This window comes from Capricornis sumatraensis, chromosome 4 (assembly GCF_032405125.1).
Source record: "Capricornis sumatraensis isolate serow.1 chromosome 4, serow.2, whole genome shotgun sequence".
Lineage (NCBI taxonomy): Eukaryota > Metazoa > Chordata > Mammalia > Artiodactyla > Bovidae > Capricornis > Capricornis sumatraensis.
In genome coordinates, this window is record NC_091072.1 from 87694680 (window position 1) to 87712420 (window position 17741).

General features: G+C 39.7%; 1 protein-coding gene across 1 annotated transcript in view; it reads right to left on the reverse strand.

Moving 5' to 3' along the window:
- Window positions 1–4574, reverse strand: part of KCNMB4 (potassium calcium-activated channel subfamily M regulatory beta subunit 4) — a 75002-nt gene extending 70428 nt beyond the window's left edge. The window contains exon 1 of the mRNA XM_068971733.1: window positions 4239–4574. Coding sequence (XP_068827834.1) covers window positions 4239–4574 — 336 coding nt within the window. The remainder of the gene's footprint in view (window positions 1–4238) is intronic.
- Between the last annotated feature and the right edge of the window lie 13167 nt (window positions 4575–17741).

Below are 17741 nucleotides of genomic sequence, written 5' to 3' on the forward strand. Positions count from 1 at the left end.
TGATAAGAACCGTAGTCAGAGGAAGCTGACCCCAAATTTAGATTTTTTTTTTTGCAGTGGTCAATTCAAAGAGCAGTTCACTGCCCTGTGGATAATTAGGACTTGACTTGATAATTAGGATAACTGACTTGAGTACTACATTACATGAAGTACGACATTCCTTGAAGGAACCAGAGATCAAACTGCCTACATCCGTTGGATCATTGAAAAAGCAAGAGAGTTCCAGAAAAACATCTACTTCTGCTTTATTGATTATGCCAAAGCCTTTGACTGTGTGGATCACAACAAACTGTGGAAAATTCTTCAAGAGATGGGAACACCAGACCACCTGACCTGCCTCCTGAGAAATCTGTATGCAGGTCAAGAAGCAACAGTTAAAACTGGACATGGAACAATAGACTGGTTCCAAACCGGGAAAGGAGTACGTTAAGGCTGTATATTGCCACCCTGCTTATTTAACTTATACGCAGAGTACATCATGTGAAATGCTGGGCTGGATGAAGCACAAGCTGGAATCAAGATTGCTGGGAGAAATATCTATAACATCAGATATGCAGATGACACCACCCTTATGGCAGAAAGCAAAGAAGAACTAAAGAGCCTCTTGATGAAAGTGAAAGAGGAGAGTGAAAAAGTTGGCTTAAAATTGAACATTCAGAAAATTAACATCATGGCATCCGGTACCATTACTTCATGGCAAATAGATGGGGAAACAATGGAAACAGTGAAAAACTTTATTTTATTGGGCTCCAAAATCACTGCAAATGGTGACTGCAGCCATGAGATTAAAAGATGCTTGCTCCTTGGAAGAAAAACTATGACCAACCTAGACAGCATATTAAAAAGCAGAGACATTACTTTGCGAACAAAGGTCTGTCTAGTCAAAGTACGGTTTTTCCAGTGGTCATGTATGGATGTGAGAGTTGGACTATAAAGAAAGCTGAACGCCAAAGAATTGCTGCTTTTGAACTGTGGTGTTGGAGAAGACTCTTGAGAGCCCCTTGGACTGCAAGGAGATCCAACCAGTCCATCCTAAAGAAAATCAGTTCTGAATATTCATTGGAAAGACTGATGCTGAAACTGAAACTCCAAAACTTTGGCCACCTGATGTGAAGAACTGACTCACTGGAAAAGACCCTGATGCTGGGAAAGATTGAAGGCGGGAGGAGAAGGGTATGACAGAGGATGAGATGGATGGATGGATCATGGACACGATGGACATGAGTTTGAGTAAGCTTGGACAGGAAAGCCTGGCATGCTGCAGTCCATGGGGTTGCAAAGAGTCAGATACAACTGAACAACTGAACTGAACTACATTACATGACTGGATATAATTTCTGCTTTGGAAACAAGGATACGTTTCAAAACATAAGTTGAATAGGACTTAAAGATACTTTAAAGAAATTATTAGTCAAAGGTCAAATTTATTCACACTATCTCTTTAGTAGTCTGCAGCATAAGAAGTTATATATTTGCATTATTCTTTCCCCTTCCCTGCTTTTTACTATAACTAATGTAGTAAACTCGTGGGAGAGGAGAAAGCCCTTGTTCTCTTTTTCTAGAAGAGATCTCCCAAATGGCTTCTTGCTGCAGTGGGTCATAAAGCAGAGAAGGTTGGAGGTGATCAGGATCCAATACATTGTAGGGAATCTAGACATTCTGCAAAGAGAATGGATGGGGAACCCAGACCTTCAATAAAGAGGTAAGTCCTGGGTAGCCAAGATACAACAGCCCTTGGTGGTGGGTACTGCTTAACTGCAAGGGCACGGTGGAAACATTCTGCTCATGTGATGGGCTCTGGCACAATATTTTGGTTACACTGAATTTTTCCATCACTAATTGCTTACCAGAATTTCCAAATTGAGCATTTCATTGCTCAAAAGTGGAAAGGTGACTCCAAAAGAACATGTCTAATGTTCTATAAATGGTCCAATGCAATCATAATTTGGATAAAGAGATATATACTGCTTTGGCTGAGGAAAACTTGACTAAATCGAATGGGATCATTTTCTGTAACATTAATGTACCTTTCTCCAGTTCTGTCATTTCTTTAATGCTTTACTTTAAAAAAATCTTATTTTGTTCAGATATTTCTTCAAAGTAATCATTGCCAGGATCCAAACTGGCACAGGAAGGAAACTGCTTATTTGCAACAAAAAGAGATCAAATTTTAGGATTACATATAAGCCATTACCACTCTTTCCAAGTGATTTAGAAATCTATGTCCTGCTGCTGCTACTGCTACTGCTACTGCTAAGTCACTTCAGTCGTGTCCGACTCTGTGCGACCCCATAGACGGCAGCCCACCAGGCTCCCCCGTCCCTGGGATTCTCCAAGCAAGAACACTGGAGTGGGCAACCTATGTCCTAATAATGTATGTCCTAATGATCCAAATTTACTTTTTCAGCCAAATTCTACAAAATTACCTGGAAACTGTGAAGCATTCTTTGTATAGTAAATTCTGTCTTCTCGAAGTCTTGATTAGGTATTAGCTACTTAGTGGAATATGTATATATAATTTATTAGTGCCTGAGCCACAATCTTAAACTAATCGCAATGTTTCACCAATTATAACACTTTCTAAATGTTAAACTACCATATAATTTCTAAATCACTACTACTGCTCTACACCTTTCTTTTATATTAATGGCTTAATCTTGAAAAAAAAAAAGTGACATTCCTAAAGCCTTGCAATTTGTTTTGAAATTACTGAGCACTGAGCTGCCTAACTTAAAACATCTGTCTTTGAGATCTGATTGCTTCTTTGAGACTTTGAAGTTTATACTCTAAATTCTGTATTTCTATACTTACTACTCATCTATTATCTTCATTTTTAAGATACTCTTCCTTTGTCAGCAAGAGCACTTTTTTTTTTTAAGAGAAGTCATTCTTTTTTTTTTTTTAAAGGAATTCTCTTTTTAAAATGTCCCAAATTCAAGAATTAACTATTTAGGAGACAAGAACGGGAGTTTTGCTGCAGAGAAATGATAAGCTTATTTTTAAATACTTTAAAAATATTGATATATTTGATATCAATATTTTTAATATTGATATATAAAAATATCCAAAATATTGATTTGGATTGTTATAATTATATCCTGTCACATGCAACAAAAGTTTTCCTGTGTACACAAGACTCATTCCCTTTTGGACAGTTTTCTTGATCTTCAAGCACTGCTCTAACAAACTGGGAAGATGTCAGTAACTTTAAAGAAGATACATACCTTTTCTTTGATAGTTAAGTAATTAGAAGAGTGAAAAAAGGCCAAGAGAAGAAAAAAACAAAAGAAAGAAAAGCCTTCTTGCAAAAGCAGGTGTACTACAAAGCTCAACTAGTTCACAGACTGAGGACACTGCTTTTTATAAGTTTTTTCTCCACTGGGAACGGTCTTCTGAGTCTCCCTTTCTCTGCTTTCCATCCCTCGAGTCCTAACCAGGTTTTTTTTTCTTTTTTGCTTGCGAGAACGGAAAAAGTTGCCAAGGTAGGCATATTCGGTACATTTCACGGAGGCTTTTCTATTTTCAGAAAGTTTTACCGTTCCCCAGATGGCTCCCAATTGTTCTTAGACACACGGAGAACCTAGGCTTCCTCTAGACGCTTCTGAGAATCTATTTCGTGACAACTAGGAGTCCACAGTACCCGCCCAAGATGGATCTCCACAGAATTTCGCATTTGATTCCACGTCGTTTGTCCACCCACGAAAGCTCATTTTTGTACCCCAAGTTAAAAACACCTGTCTAGAGTGAAAAGGTAAGGAAACCTCTAACACCTCTCAAAGGGCTAAAGGACCCCCTGCAACTTCCAAAGGCGAGTTCTGGACGCGGCCAATGGGAGCTCGGACCTTGACCATGCGCCGGAGTTGGTGGTATCCCCGCTACGCACTGGATTTAATCTGAGGAAAAGTTAACTTTCGGCTCCTCGCATCTCTGCAAAGCCCGATCGGTAGGGCCCGAACCGAAGCTGGGCCAAGGCCTCAGAATCTGAGACCAGGCAAGACAGGTGTGTAAAGAAAGCCTCCGGGTATCACAGGTCGCTGCACACAAACCCTCCTGAAGGACCGGGGAGCCCCGGGCTCCGCGGTGTACTTACTCCCGGTTTAAGCATAGTCCGCGACGCCTTGTCGCCTCCTGGTAACGTCTGCATACTCCGAGCCACCCCGCGCAGGGTTTAACACTGATGCTCCCCCAAACCCCAGCATCTCCGTAGGAGCGAGGCAATCCTCCTGGGGCGTCCTTACCTTGGGGTTGGTCAGGAGCTGGTGCTCGTCGCTGTGCAGCAGCGCCCTGGAGTTGGACTCGGAGTTGTTCACGTAGACCTGGACGCAGGGGTACTGCGAGGTGCCCCTGCAGTCGGCGCCACAGGTGAAGGTGCACTCGAACACCTCGCCGATCTGCTGCACCGACAGCACCGTGCAGTTGGCTGCCGTGGCTTGCAGATCCTGCAGCGCGGGACTGAGCCAGCAGAAGCCGAAGATAAAGAGCGACACGACGCCGGAGATGATGAGAAACAAGCCGAGCCGGATGCTCTTGTCCTCGGCTTCCGTGTACTCGTAAGCCACCCGGAGCTTCGCCATCGCCCCCCACTCCCGGCGGCGGGCGCGCTCCCCCCGCCCCCTCCCGCCCCCGGCGCCGAGCCCGACTGCCTCGGCGGGAGGAGCCGCCGCCGCACGACAGCAGGGGAGTGGGCGGCCAGGGGGAGCGCGCGAGAACAAAGGGGCCGAGGCCGGCGACGCCCCCCGGCGGCGGCAGCGCCCCCCTTCCACCTCCCCGCCGCCGCCCGAGCCCTAGAGGCTCGCAGCGCGGCCGAGGTTTCAGAGCCTCCTGCACCCTCGGGCGCGAGGTGTGCACGGGCGGCTCCTGCCTCCGGCGCCCCCTGCCAGCCTCCGCCCCCGCGCTTTCCCCGCCTCCCCCACCCCGCCTCCTCTCGCCCGGTGGCTCCCAGTCTCCATCGCCCGCCGGCCGCCGCTCCGCGGACTCGCCCGGCAGGTGCCCGGAGGGCAGAAGCTGCAGGGCTGAGGCGAGCCCCGGGGCTCCCCTGCGCGGGAGGCAGCTCCGCCGGGCCCCACCCGCCGCCGACCCGGCTCCTCCCGCCCCGCCCCGGGGCGTTTCCCGTGGGCGAGGGGCGGGCAGGCGCTGGGGATCGCGGCGCTGGCGCCCGGGATTCTCGTTACATTCCCCTGGGAGGGACATCAGCGATAAGAGGTTAGGATCAATATAACTTAACGAAGTGAAAGTTTAAAAAACAAAACAAAAAACAAACGAGGGAGACGGTGCCGTGCAAGTGGAGCGGCGGGAATTTTGAACTCCAAAGGGGGACTGGTCAGCCAGCGGCGAGCCAGCGGCCGGGAGGCGTGCGCTCTCGAGGAGACTGGCCGCCGGCACCAGGCGGACAGGGATGGAAGCCCCCGGGGCGAGCGGCGTGCGCCCGTGCGTGTGCCCCAGAGAGACCCGGGCCGCCGGTTCCCATGCTTGGGGCGGGCGCGTGCGCCGCAGCGCGGGAGGCGTGACCTGCCGCCGCCCCGCTTCCCTCGGGCGAGCGCGGTAACCGTCCGGCCTCGGGGTCCCGGCGCTCCCAACTGCCCGGGAGCATCCCACGATCACCCCCACCCGCGACACCGCCCACGTCGCCGACCCCAGGCCGGTCCTGGAGGGCAGCAGGTCAGAAGTGAAACAGGCTGACTCAGACGGAGTTTGCGGTGGAGGCAACGCGCGTGGGGGGCAGAAGCCTGCGATCCTCCCTCCCCGACCCAGGAAACTCGCTTCCTGGGTCCTGGGTGGACCACGCTACAATGCAGGTCTTCGGGCAGACGGGCCGACCCCAACTCTATGTGCCCAAGGCTGGGGCTGACTGAGTAGGGACCCAAGGGAGCGAGTGCAGAGGCTTACAGCCCTGGAAGGAGACACCATGTTCCCCATAAGGGCCGTCTTCTCGCTCCAAACCGAGAGCAGATTCCTCTCTGTTCTGGCTCCATCCTCAGGAGTCTTGCCACCGTTGGCCCATCTCGGAATTTGTAGATGATTTTTCCAGGAGCGCTGTACGAAGCGACAGCGGCGTGCCGACCCACTCTGGGACAGGTACGGTTTCTAGAGCTGCGCCCTGCTCTCCTAATTCTTTCTGCCGCTCCCTCCATGCCACCTCCCCACTTCGCCTGTGCATACCTCAGTCTCTGCTCTTTTCTTGACTTTTAAAAAGATTATCTTTTTAAAATCACACTGCCATCAAAATATCAAACTTGGAGAACTATTTCGACCTACATTTTGAAGCATCAGAGTATTCACTTGGCACAACATATAAACATGTCTTTTTCTTGACTTGCAAGTCCCAAATGAATACATTCTTAATTAAATTCAGTCATATATTCATATTCCGTTCCTGATGAATATGGAAACACCAAATTCTTGACTTCTCTTTCTTGGATTTCAAATGTTAGTTTACTGGTATAGTACTTTTCTACTGAGGTCTTGATCTGTTACTTTGAAGCACTCCTTTATGTGGTATTTCCAAGCAAGGGGTAAAAGCAAATTTAATTACAGGAAGACCCCAAGTGTTTTTCTGAATAAATTAAGAAGATGCAGGGTTTGGAAATTTTCCAAGTCAGGAAGTCTCTTTCTACTTTAATACCTTTCAAGTTTTGAGAGACTATTTTATTATTTTCTTCCCTTTCTGTTGGCATAAAAACAATTGTTAGTGATTACACACACTACCTGAAAGAAAAAGTGAGTTTATTAGTTAAGCATATTAACCTAAGATTACAGATTTTCAGTGTGAATCTCTTTCCTACAGTAGGTTATAATTATTTTCCTTTTCAAGGCGGTGGTGAACAGATTAGATTTTTTGGATCTCATAGCCCTGATATGGTGAGCAACTTAACCTTGAGGCAGAATTAATTCCTATAGCTGTTCATAAAACACAGGGATGGGGTTGTCTAAGAATAATTTAATGAATATGATTCACTTTTCAATGATTCTAAAGTTCAGAGAGTTGTGTGAATGTAACCTTTGCCTCAAAACTGAGGCAAGATGGTCTTCCAAGTAAATCTAGAGAACAAACAACAGAAAATATTGTCTTAAATTCTTAAAGGCTTTTAAATCCATTTTTCTCAAGTTCTTCATTTAGTCACTTTCCTTCTTTATAATTATTCTAAAAGTATTTGAAGAAACTGTTGGCATCTAGCCTTCTGCTCTTTACTCACTTTTTCATACTTTTTTGCCTTTTCATACTGTTCATGGGGTTCTCAAGGCAAGAATACTGAAGTGGTTTGGCATTCCTTTCTCCAGTGAACCACGTTTTGTCAGAACTCTCAGCCATCATCCGTCTTGGATGGCCCTACACGGCATCTACATTTCAGGCAGAGATGAGCACAATAAAGGACAGAAACAGTATGGACCTAACAGAAGCAGAAGATATTAAGAAGAGGTGGCAAGAATACACAGAAGAGCTATACAGAAAAGATCTTCATGACCCAGATAACCACAATGGTGTGATCAAGCACCTAGAGCCAGACATCCTGGAATGCAAAGTCAAGTGGGCCTTAGGAAGCATCACTACGAACAAAGCTAGTAGAAGTGATGGAATTCCAGCTGAGCTATTTCAAATCCAAAAAGATGATGCTGTGAAAGTGCTGTACTCAATATGCCAGCAAATCTGGAAAACTCAGCAGTGGCCATAGGACTGGAAAAGTTCAGTTTTCAATCCCAAAAGTTCCAATCCCAAAGAAAAGCAATGCCAAAGAATATTAAAACTACCAAACAATTGCACTCATCTCACACGCTAGCAAAGTAATGCTCAAAATTCTCCAAGCCAGGCGTCAACAGTGTGTGAACTGTGAACTTCCAGATGTTCAAGCTAGGTTTCAAAAAGGCAGAGGAACCAGAGATCAAATTGCCAACATCCGCTGGATCATTGAAAAAGCAAGAGAGTTCAAGAAAAACATCTACTTTTGCTTTATTGACCATGCCAAAGCCTTTGACTGTGTGGATCACAACAAACAGTGGAAAATTCTTCAAGAGATGGAAATACCAGACCACCTGACTTGCCTCATGAGAAACCTATATGCAGGTCAGGAAGCAACAGTTAGAACTGGACATCGAACAACAGACTGATTCCAAATTGGGAAAGGAGTATGTCAAGGCCGTATATTGTCACACTGCTTATTTAACTTACATGCAGAGTACATCATGCGAAATGCCGGGCTAGATGAAGCACAAGCTGGAAAAAGATTTTCCAGAGAAGTGTCAATAACCTCAGATATTCAGATGACACCACCCTTATGGCAGAAAGTGAAGAACTGAAGATCCTCTTGATGAAAGTGAAAGAGGAGTGAAAAAGTTGGCTTAAAACTCAACATTGAAAAAATTAAAATCATGGTATCTGGTCCCATCACTTCATGGCAAATAGATGGGGAAATAATGGAAACAGTGAAAAAACTTTATTTTATTGAGCTCCAAAATCACTGGAGATGGTGACTGCAGCCATGAAATTAAAAGACACTTGCTCCTTGGAAGAAAAACTATGACCAACCTAGACAGCATATTAAAAGCAGAGACATTACTTTACCAACAAAGGTCCGTCTATTCAAAGCTATGGTTTTTCCAGTAGTCATGTATGGATGTGAGAGTTGGACTATAATGAAAGCTGAGCGCCAAAGAATTGCTGCTTTTGAACTGTGGTGTTGAAGAAGACTCTTGAGAGTCCCTTGGACTGCGAGGAGATCCAATCAGTCAATCCTAAAGGAAATCAGCCCTGAATATTCATTAGAAGGACTGATGCTGAAGCTGAAACTCCAAAACTCTGGCCACCTGATGTGAAGAACTGACTCAATGGAAAAGACCCTGATGTTGGGAAAGATTGAAGGCAGGAGGAGAAGGGGATGACAGAGGATGAGATGGTCAGATGGCATCACGGATGCGATGGACATGAGTTTGAATAAGCTCCAGGAGTTGGTAATGGACGGGGAAGCCTGGGGTGCTGCAGTCCATGGGGTCGCAAAGAGCTGGACACAACTGAGCGACTGAGCTGAACTTACTCCTCTTAATTCTTATTTAAATTAGCTTACTTCTTTTCTGAACCTTTCAGTATTTCATGTGTTTCTTACTAAAAGTCAAACATATTAAAAAGACTTTCCATACTTCTATTTTATCCTTAATGGAATGCTGTGTGTTAGAGTTTCATTTATTTGAACTGGGGCTGCCTTTTCACATTTCCAAGAAAGGTTGGATATGTCAGCCCCTCAATTTCTGAAAAGAGGTCACCATTGACTCTCTTAAGTTAGGATAATGGTAAGAACACTTAGGACGTCAGAGATTCTGAACTCTGAGGCCACTGAGCATCTTGTTTCCTGTGGAGGGCAGACGCAACACAGGAAAAGGAAAAGCTAGTCTTTTCTTTGCATAGTTGTCCACTAATTAAAATTGAGATTAAAACTGCAGTTCTCAGGACCAGACTAACTTACTTGATGTACTTCTTTGATTACAGCAATGTTTTCAGGAGAATCATGGTCAAGCCTTGATGAAGTTCTTTAAAAGAAAAAACATATCTAAACAAAGACATTAAAACCATTGTTATTTATCGTTTGTTCTCAAGATCAATATTCCTCAAGAAGTCCTGTGACTGATGTTAAAGTTGCAATATACAATTTCATATGTATATATACCTTTATTAAAACATTGTAAAAAGAATGATCATAAGTAGGGCTAGGAATAGAAGCGAATTTGGAATATGTTGGGGAAATGTTTTATACATGATTTTCAACATTTGCACACTGTGAAGTTTTTCACACTGAAACTACACACTTGGATAGCTAAAATATAGGGGAGAACATTAATATTGTATCATCACCTTTTCTCATTAAAATTCACATGCTGGACAGGTTTTAGACATTTGCAATTCGAGAAGAGTAAATATGAATGAAAGCATGAGTGATCCAAAAACAAAAAATATATAGAAAAAATTTATCAAACTTTTTCATTTAGTAATGTAAATTTAGATTTTGTTATTGTCACAGAAAATTAAGTTTTCTTTCTGTTTGGTCTTAACTTTAAAAATGCTTAAAGTTGTAATAAATCATTTCCAGCTTGCTAATATTAACTTTCTTGCCATGCTTCATTGTAGAAGTAAAATATTTGCTATTAGCGTCAGAATTTTACATTCTAAATAAACTTCCTGTGGCCACTGTCTTTTCTACTTGCTTTTATTTTTTCCTGTCTATAAACTTTACCTATGATATTGAGCACATAATTATCATTGAGAACATGACTATTTTTAGATAGTTATAATCATGTTAGAACAGGAAGGAATCTTAAATATTACCTAGTTAAATATTAAGTAGGAAAAAAAGCTCCCAAAGACTTTGCATTTTGTTTTAAATAGTAAATAATGATTATTAAAAATATTTTTTCAAAGTTCAAATTTATTTGCATATAGCCTTCATCTTTGCAATTGAAAAAGAAAAGCAAAAAGTGCAGATAATCACTTCATATTAGTAAATTCATAATACTGTACTGGAAGTGCTGGTTGAATTTCCTAAATTCTTGCCATCTGTCAGTCTTTCATGTTAATGGAAGTGAACTTCTATGTATATAAATACAAATGTAGTAAAAGGGACATCAGCTTTGAAATTAGAAAGAATGAAGCTAGTAAGTTTTGGTCTCAACATTAAGAATAAATAGTTTGACATAACGGATGTTTCAGACTGGAACATTTCATGATTTTTATTCCAAGTTGATTTTGTTCTTCCCATGTTCTTCGAAAACTTAGGTATTACTCTCTTAACAGTTCCCAGTTCTGTGTCATTTAATAATTCCCAAATATGGAAAGTGCCTCTTAGTACAGTGACTAACAGGGGGAGTGTCTGTCTTTGGAGAAATGGACCAATGTCTACTGAACACCCACTATAAGCAAATGCTTTAATTTAATCTTACCATGAGATGAGGAACCAAATTAAATACCTTTCCCAAGATTGTGCATGTGTTTATTATGGCATAGTACATGGCCCATTCTTTTTTTACTCTTTTTTTACTCTACTAAGTCACATGCAACTCTTGTGACCCCATGGACTGTAGCCCGCCAGGCTCCTCTGTCCATGGGATTATCCAGGCAAGAATACTGGAGTGGGTTGCCATTGCCTTCTCCAGGGTATCTTTCCTACCCAGGGATCGAATGTGGGTCTCCTGTGTTAACAGGCAGATTCTTTACCAACTGAGCTACAAGGGAAATCCCTTCTTCTGTACTACACCATTGCTAAAGAATTATTGTCTTCAATACAAAAGTGTAGATAATACAAGTGGATTTAAAATGTGCTTTTATACGTATATTCAAGTATGGTTAGCCTTGATCAAAATCCATATTGTGAAACCTGACTATGAAGCGGTGGTGGCGGGAGGGCAGTGGGTAGAGAATGCAGGAGTTGATGACTTCATCTGGTCCTCCTCTTTAATTTTACTCAGAAACACTTGTGTTGAAAATAGCTCGTTTTTAGATGCATAACAAATATAAGTAGTACTGTGTTATGCAGGGAGGGAGGGAGATTAAATGTAGTATTCAGGTTTCAGAGAGACTAAATTCAAGCTATTCAAAGCTTCTGTTACTGTAGAAGTAAACACAGGGAATGAGATGTTAACACAAATCATTAAATCATTTTAGGGTGGAAGAAAAGCCCAAGTGAGTGAATGAAAGTCCCTCAGTCATGTCTCTTTGCCACCCCATGGACTATAGTCTGTGGAATTCTCCAGGCCAGAACACTGGAGTGGGTAGCTGTTCTCTTCTCCAATGGATCTTCCCAACTCAGGGATCAAACCCAGGTCTCAGCATTGTAGGCAGATTCTTTACCAGCTGAGCCATCAGGGAAGTCCAAGAATACTGGAGTGGGTAGCCTATCCCTTCTGCAGAGGATCTTCCTGACCCGGGAATCAAACTGCGGTCGCCTGCATTGCAGGCAGATTCTTTACCAACTGAGCCATCAGAGAAGTCCCAGAAGAAGAGTCTATCTTCCTCTTACTGCAGGGAATCACCTAATACTTCTAATAATAGCTTCCTCGCTTTTGCTTGGACACTGCCAGTGATGAAAAAGTCATTAACTCCTAATGCTATTCATTTGATTTTTGGACATTTAAAACATTTATGGTGTAGTATTTTCTTGTAAGTTGAAATCTGCCTTGCCATAACATCCATGTAAATATCCTTATTCTGCCCTCTGGTGTTACACAGGTTAAAGATAGTCTGTCTCACAAATGATAATCTTTCTTACAAATTTAAGATATGGGAAGACCACTGTCATGTCCTTAGGCCCTTTTTTCTTAGGCTATTCTTAAATTTCTTGGTATTCTCTTTTGATATGGTTTAGAAAACCAAACCAAAATGCTAAGAAAAATAGATAACTGGAGGTTGGAAACATTCTCTAAAACAAAAGTCTGAACCTTTCTTTTCCATGTTTTCCTGCTGACAAACATTTCTGGGACAGAGGACATTGCTGTTCACTAATGAACAATATAACTGCAAAAAGATTTTGGCTTTATTCATTAGATAGAATTGGGATTCCAAAAAGTGATATGCAAGTCAACTCATTTAACATTCAAATTCACTCTAAAGTGAGCTGAAAAAAATTATTTTTAAAAACAGGTATAATTTTCCACTCAATAAAGGGACATAACTTGTTTTATATTTGAAGACTATTAACCATTTGAAGATTATAACCTAAAACATTAAAAATAAAAATGTCTGACTCCTAAGAGGAAAAATATTTAACAGCTCAAATTTTCTCTTAAAACAGACCATTTTTTCATGCAACTGTTACATATGGTAATTACATCTTAAAATAAATGTTCAGTATGTAAGATTTAAAGGTAGCTTCAAAACATTCTGGCTGCCCTAAATCTTTATTTTTGTACAAAGGATAAAACTATTTATATCATTCCTGCATGTATTTTTTTCTCATTGAGCTGTATATTTTTTGAATAATCATCAATTTCAAAGTTCAATTTAAAAGTCTTTTCATTATAAATGAGTAATCACAGAGCTGGTCCTAAAAATAATCCCGTACACCCGGCCATTTGTTGACATCATAACACTCTTTGAAATTTGATGCATTTCTTCCAAAATGTTTAAAGAACTCTCAAGTGTTATTCCTAAAATTATCTTCAGTATATACTAGAGAATAGATTGGTCTGGAAGAAAAACATCACCTGTTATAAGTTTTAAAAATTAAATTATGTGGTCAAAATGTTACTTAGGCTAAATACAAATGCATGTTAGCAGAACATTATGTTTCAGGGTATGCTTATGAAAATTCAGAGACTAGCTCTGATTCATAGTAAGAATTTGTTTTCCTCAGCTAGTATCCTCAGTTGTTGCTTAAAGGAACTACCATGTGGGACACAGGCTATTTTATCTCACCTTCTCTAACAAAAATGTCAAAATATATTTGTGGTGTGATAGATGCCTTCTCAGGCCTTAGAAGTGAAAACTTAAGTTTTGCTATAGAGAAGATAAGTAGTTTATTAGCTAAAGTATTAAATATTTTGGCAAATGGCAAGTGGTGGCCATAAGCTGTTAAGACTATGCAATAATTTGGGTTTTTGATAAATAGGAAATTATGACAGTGAAAACCACCGTTGACTTCTTGCCATTTTCAAGAAGTTATTTAAATGACTGGATTAAAAAAAAAAACTTTTCAGTTGATGGACATAGAGTTGATAGTGCACCTAACTGCCCTTAGCAGTTTTTACGCATATAAGTTGAAGTGGCAATCTAATGTCTAGCAAAAATATCCCAAGGAAATAACTAAGGTTAAAAAAAAAAAAAAAGAGAAAAAGTATCTTTGCTGTGTTGTACTTGGAAATGGATTTAACTCCCTCAGTATTCTGCTCTAATAAATACTATTGTTAACAATGCAGCGTCTGCACTAGAACACTGGTTGATGCCCTCGATACACAGTAATGCATTATCCCAAGATCAACTTGGTTTGAGTTTCACCAGGATCTGAGGATTTTATTCTAGTTAATACTTATACAGTAGGCACAGAATAGTATAAGTGGTAGTTCACTAACTTCAGAAATGACTTGTGGTACTTAACTGAAATTTGTATTCTTGGCCTCTCCATAGATATTAACAAATCAGAGTGTGTAAACATGAGACCTAAAATATATTTTTAATATGCTCCCCAGTTGATTCTTGTGCACATCCAGTTTGAGAATTGCCTAACTAGAGGATAACTGGTGAGTGAGTTCCTGCAGCTGTCTCAATCCAAATTAGGCTTTCTATAATCAAATTTAATGGTTTTCTTTATGAATAAAAAATATTGCTTATTCAAATTTTTGTGATCACCAATGTGACAGAAAACAGGAGACTGTACACTAATACAAAGTATTAGTGAAATTCACCTCAAAATTTAAAAACTCTTCTCCCCTTTGAATGTAGAACTAAATGCAAACATAAATAAGTCTGGGGAATATACCCATGCACATGATTTACTAGTCTTTGTGCTTTACTGTTTCATGTTCCTACTCCAAAATTAAAAATGCAAGTTGCTTTTGATTAAATCTTTCCAAAGATATTGCAGTAATTTAAAGTAAACCTTACCTATGACTAAGAGAAGAGCACATTTTAGACTAATCAGTTTTCAGTATGTAATTTTTAGCCCTGATGACATCATGTTCTTTGACTTCAGATCAAGAAGAGTATAAACATATGAAAAGAGCTGAAGTTATCAAATCCAACGTTTTACTCAAAAAGATAGTTGCCTCAACAGCAATTCTGACAGTCACCTAGTTTCTGCTTCAACATTTCTGTTGATGGAAATCTCACTTCATGAAGGATTTAATACTGTGGGATAGGCACCTTCATATAGAGAACAAAAAATTGTCTTAACTTCCATCTGCTGGTTTGAGACTTGCCCTCTTCATTTAAATGCTTCTTGTATTTGCAGACAGCCACCATGTCTCCCCATAGTTGTCTGCTGTCTCTCCTCCGAGGGCTGCATCTGATTAACTCAGTTCTTCCCATACGTGACATCTTTGAAACTGCTAGGCATTTTGAAATTTGTGATTTCTCTAACTGAACTACTTTTGTTCCTTTGTGAATACAAAATAATGGTACCTTAAAATTGTTGGCAATTACGTTTGCTGAGATACAGTAATTATCCCACTTAAATATGTTTTCAATGACAGAAACTCAGTCATCCAGTTCAATTCCTTACCTTATACACAGAACACTGTCCAGCCAGTCTCTCCTTTGTTACATCGTGTCGAATTTAATGCCTTACAAATCAACTCTTTTCAAAATCTCATCTCAGTTACATTTTAATATTGTGCTGAAATCTTTACTGGTTGTAGTTCTGCCCTTCAGTTACACAAATGAAATTTGTCTTTTAGCGATAGCTCAAGTTTGATACCTGAAGACAGATTATTGATTCCAAAGTTTATTCTCCAATGCTAAACATTCCTTCTTCCTGGTGGGTTTTTTTTTTTTTAATGATACTTTAACATATGAGGATACTCAAAAACCTTACCTCTGATGCTATGCTTAAGACAACATATTAATCCATGTAAAACACTTAAGAGTGTTGCTTGGTAGCTAGGATGCACGTCACATTTTTTCCTGCCTTCCCTAGTCATGGTAGCTCTTAAAATACATCAAACTTTCCTATCTTGTTCTGAGCACTGTACTTGTGTTAACGTAGTTGAAGATTAGATTAGCGTTTTTGGCAATAAAATAACAATTTGATCTACATATGAACAACTTTTAAGCCATGGTATATCCCATCAGGCTTTACTCAATAGCAACCAAAGTGCAAAACTAAGTAATTTTTCTGGTGCAATGTATCCTAATTGATGTAATTTTAAGAGATTACTGGGTTAGACTGAGATTCCAATTTTGACTTTTAATGTGTTTATTTGCTTCATCTCCTACATTTGTCATTTATTCATGGTATGATCTAATTCATTAGTGATGCTGTAACACTAGCAGCAAAGAGACAAACGACATGCCATTATGATCTACGTTTTAAAGACACTGAGATATATATGGCTTAACTCATTTTCCAGAGACTGTTTTAGAACCAGTTACCAGGTATTCCTGTATCTTCTTTGTTAACTCACAGACAAACCATGGTGAAGAGAATGTTAAAGATGGACATACCCTTTCTTTACACATATACACATTTAGTTTCTCAGCAATTTTTTTGCAAGGTTGATGCTATTAAGCAAATTTAAGTTAAAATAAGTGAGTCCTCCTTTGCAGCCACGCTCAGATGCAAAAGAATGGAAGATCTATGGTTTTGGAATGAAGGAAGATTCAGGATTAGCTAGAGTGGGAAAAATTTCAAAGTTTGAGAATTGAAAATGCCTAAAAAGGTTCTTTTAAAATGGAATTACAGCAGAAAAGTTATTTCAAAGCCCACTGCTTTGTTTTATTTTCAAATTGGAATTATCCATTTATACCAATCAACATGTATTTATCAAGCACCTACTATGTCCCAAGTTCAGTGGCAAAAAGGAAAAGACCAGACAAATGGAAACTGGAAAAATTTTATACTGTGAGAATTTAAAATTTCATTTAATTAAAATGTTGTATCCAATGAAAACTATCTGTGCAGTGAAAAACCCCTAAAGGTGAAATTTATATTACAGTATCACCACAAGCAGCACATCTGAAACTAAACAGCTGAAAGGACTTTCTTTTGCAACTAAGTAGCTTTTGTTTCAGAAAGCCAATTATAGTATAATCACAACATTTATTTAACAAATGTATGTGTCACTAGTTATAGAGGGAAAAGTTAACAGAATTAAATCTAAGGTAACTGGAAATATTAGTTTAGGTCAACTTCTGTCCATAGGTAACCACAAATTATAAAACCAAGGAATATAACAGTGTGTTAAAGAGTTTAATATAGTATTTTAAAGATTTCAGATAGAATTTTAAAACTTGGATTTGAAGTCAAGAACATGGCACTTTCTGCTATCAACAAGTTATAAAAAGTTTGTTTACATGTAAGAATTTTCTCATTTTGATGATTCAGAGTAAAAAGGAACTCAGAAAACTGGAAAAATATGCACTTAAAACTTTGCATTTAGCAGTTAAAACAAACAAGTAGAGAGCCAAACCACTTGACGTGCTATCTTGTTTTTGTGAGTTATTCATACAGTCCCAATCGTGATAGTGCTAACACTTGTTATGTTTATACTTGTAAGAATAAAGAGCCCCTTCCATTTTTTTCTACCCGTTTCTTTTGATTATGTAGGAAAAGTTACATTTTACATAGTATATTATTATGAAAAAATGTGATCTGCTTTTAAGAAATTGATTTCTGGATTTAATTCTTATTTATGCCAAGTTAGGTATGTGTTCTGTGAAGTTTTTTTATTTGCACAAAAGTTAAATTACATAAGTATCATCTTCCTAAAGAAGAGATGCTTTGGTTTAAATCTAAAGATTATAAAATCGTGATATTTTGATGTCAGTTTCTCCTATCTCAAAATATATGGAAAAAGGTAAATCTTGAGTCATTTTATATTCCTGATATACAAGTAAGTTTATGTTTCATTTTCAAACATGATTTAGTAAATGTCAATAAACTTTCATTCTTCATAGAAAAAACTGCTTAAAAATGAAAATTTTAAAGAATAAAAACTCATTGCTTTAAAAAAAAATTTCCATCTCTAGTTCTACTTTCATAACTTCAATATTTATCTTTAAGTGGAAAAGAATCCATCAACTTGTACGTGAAATAACCAGGCAAGCAAACTGA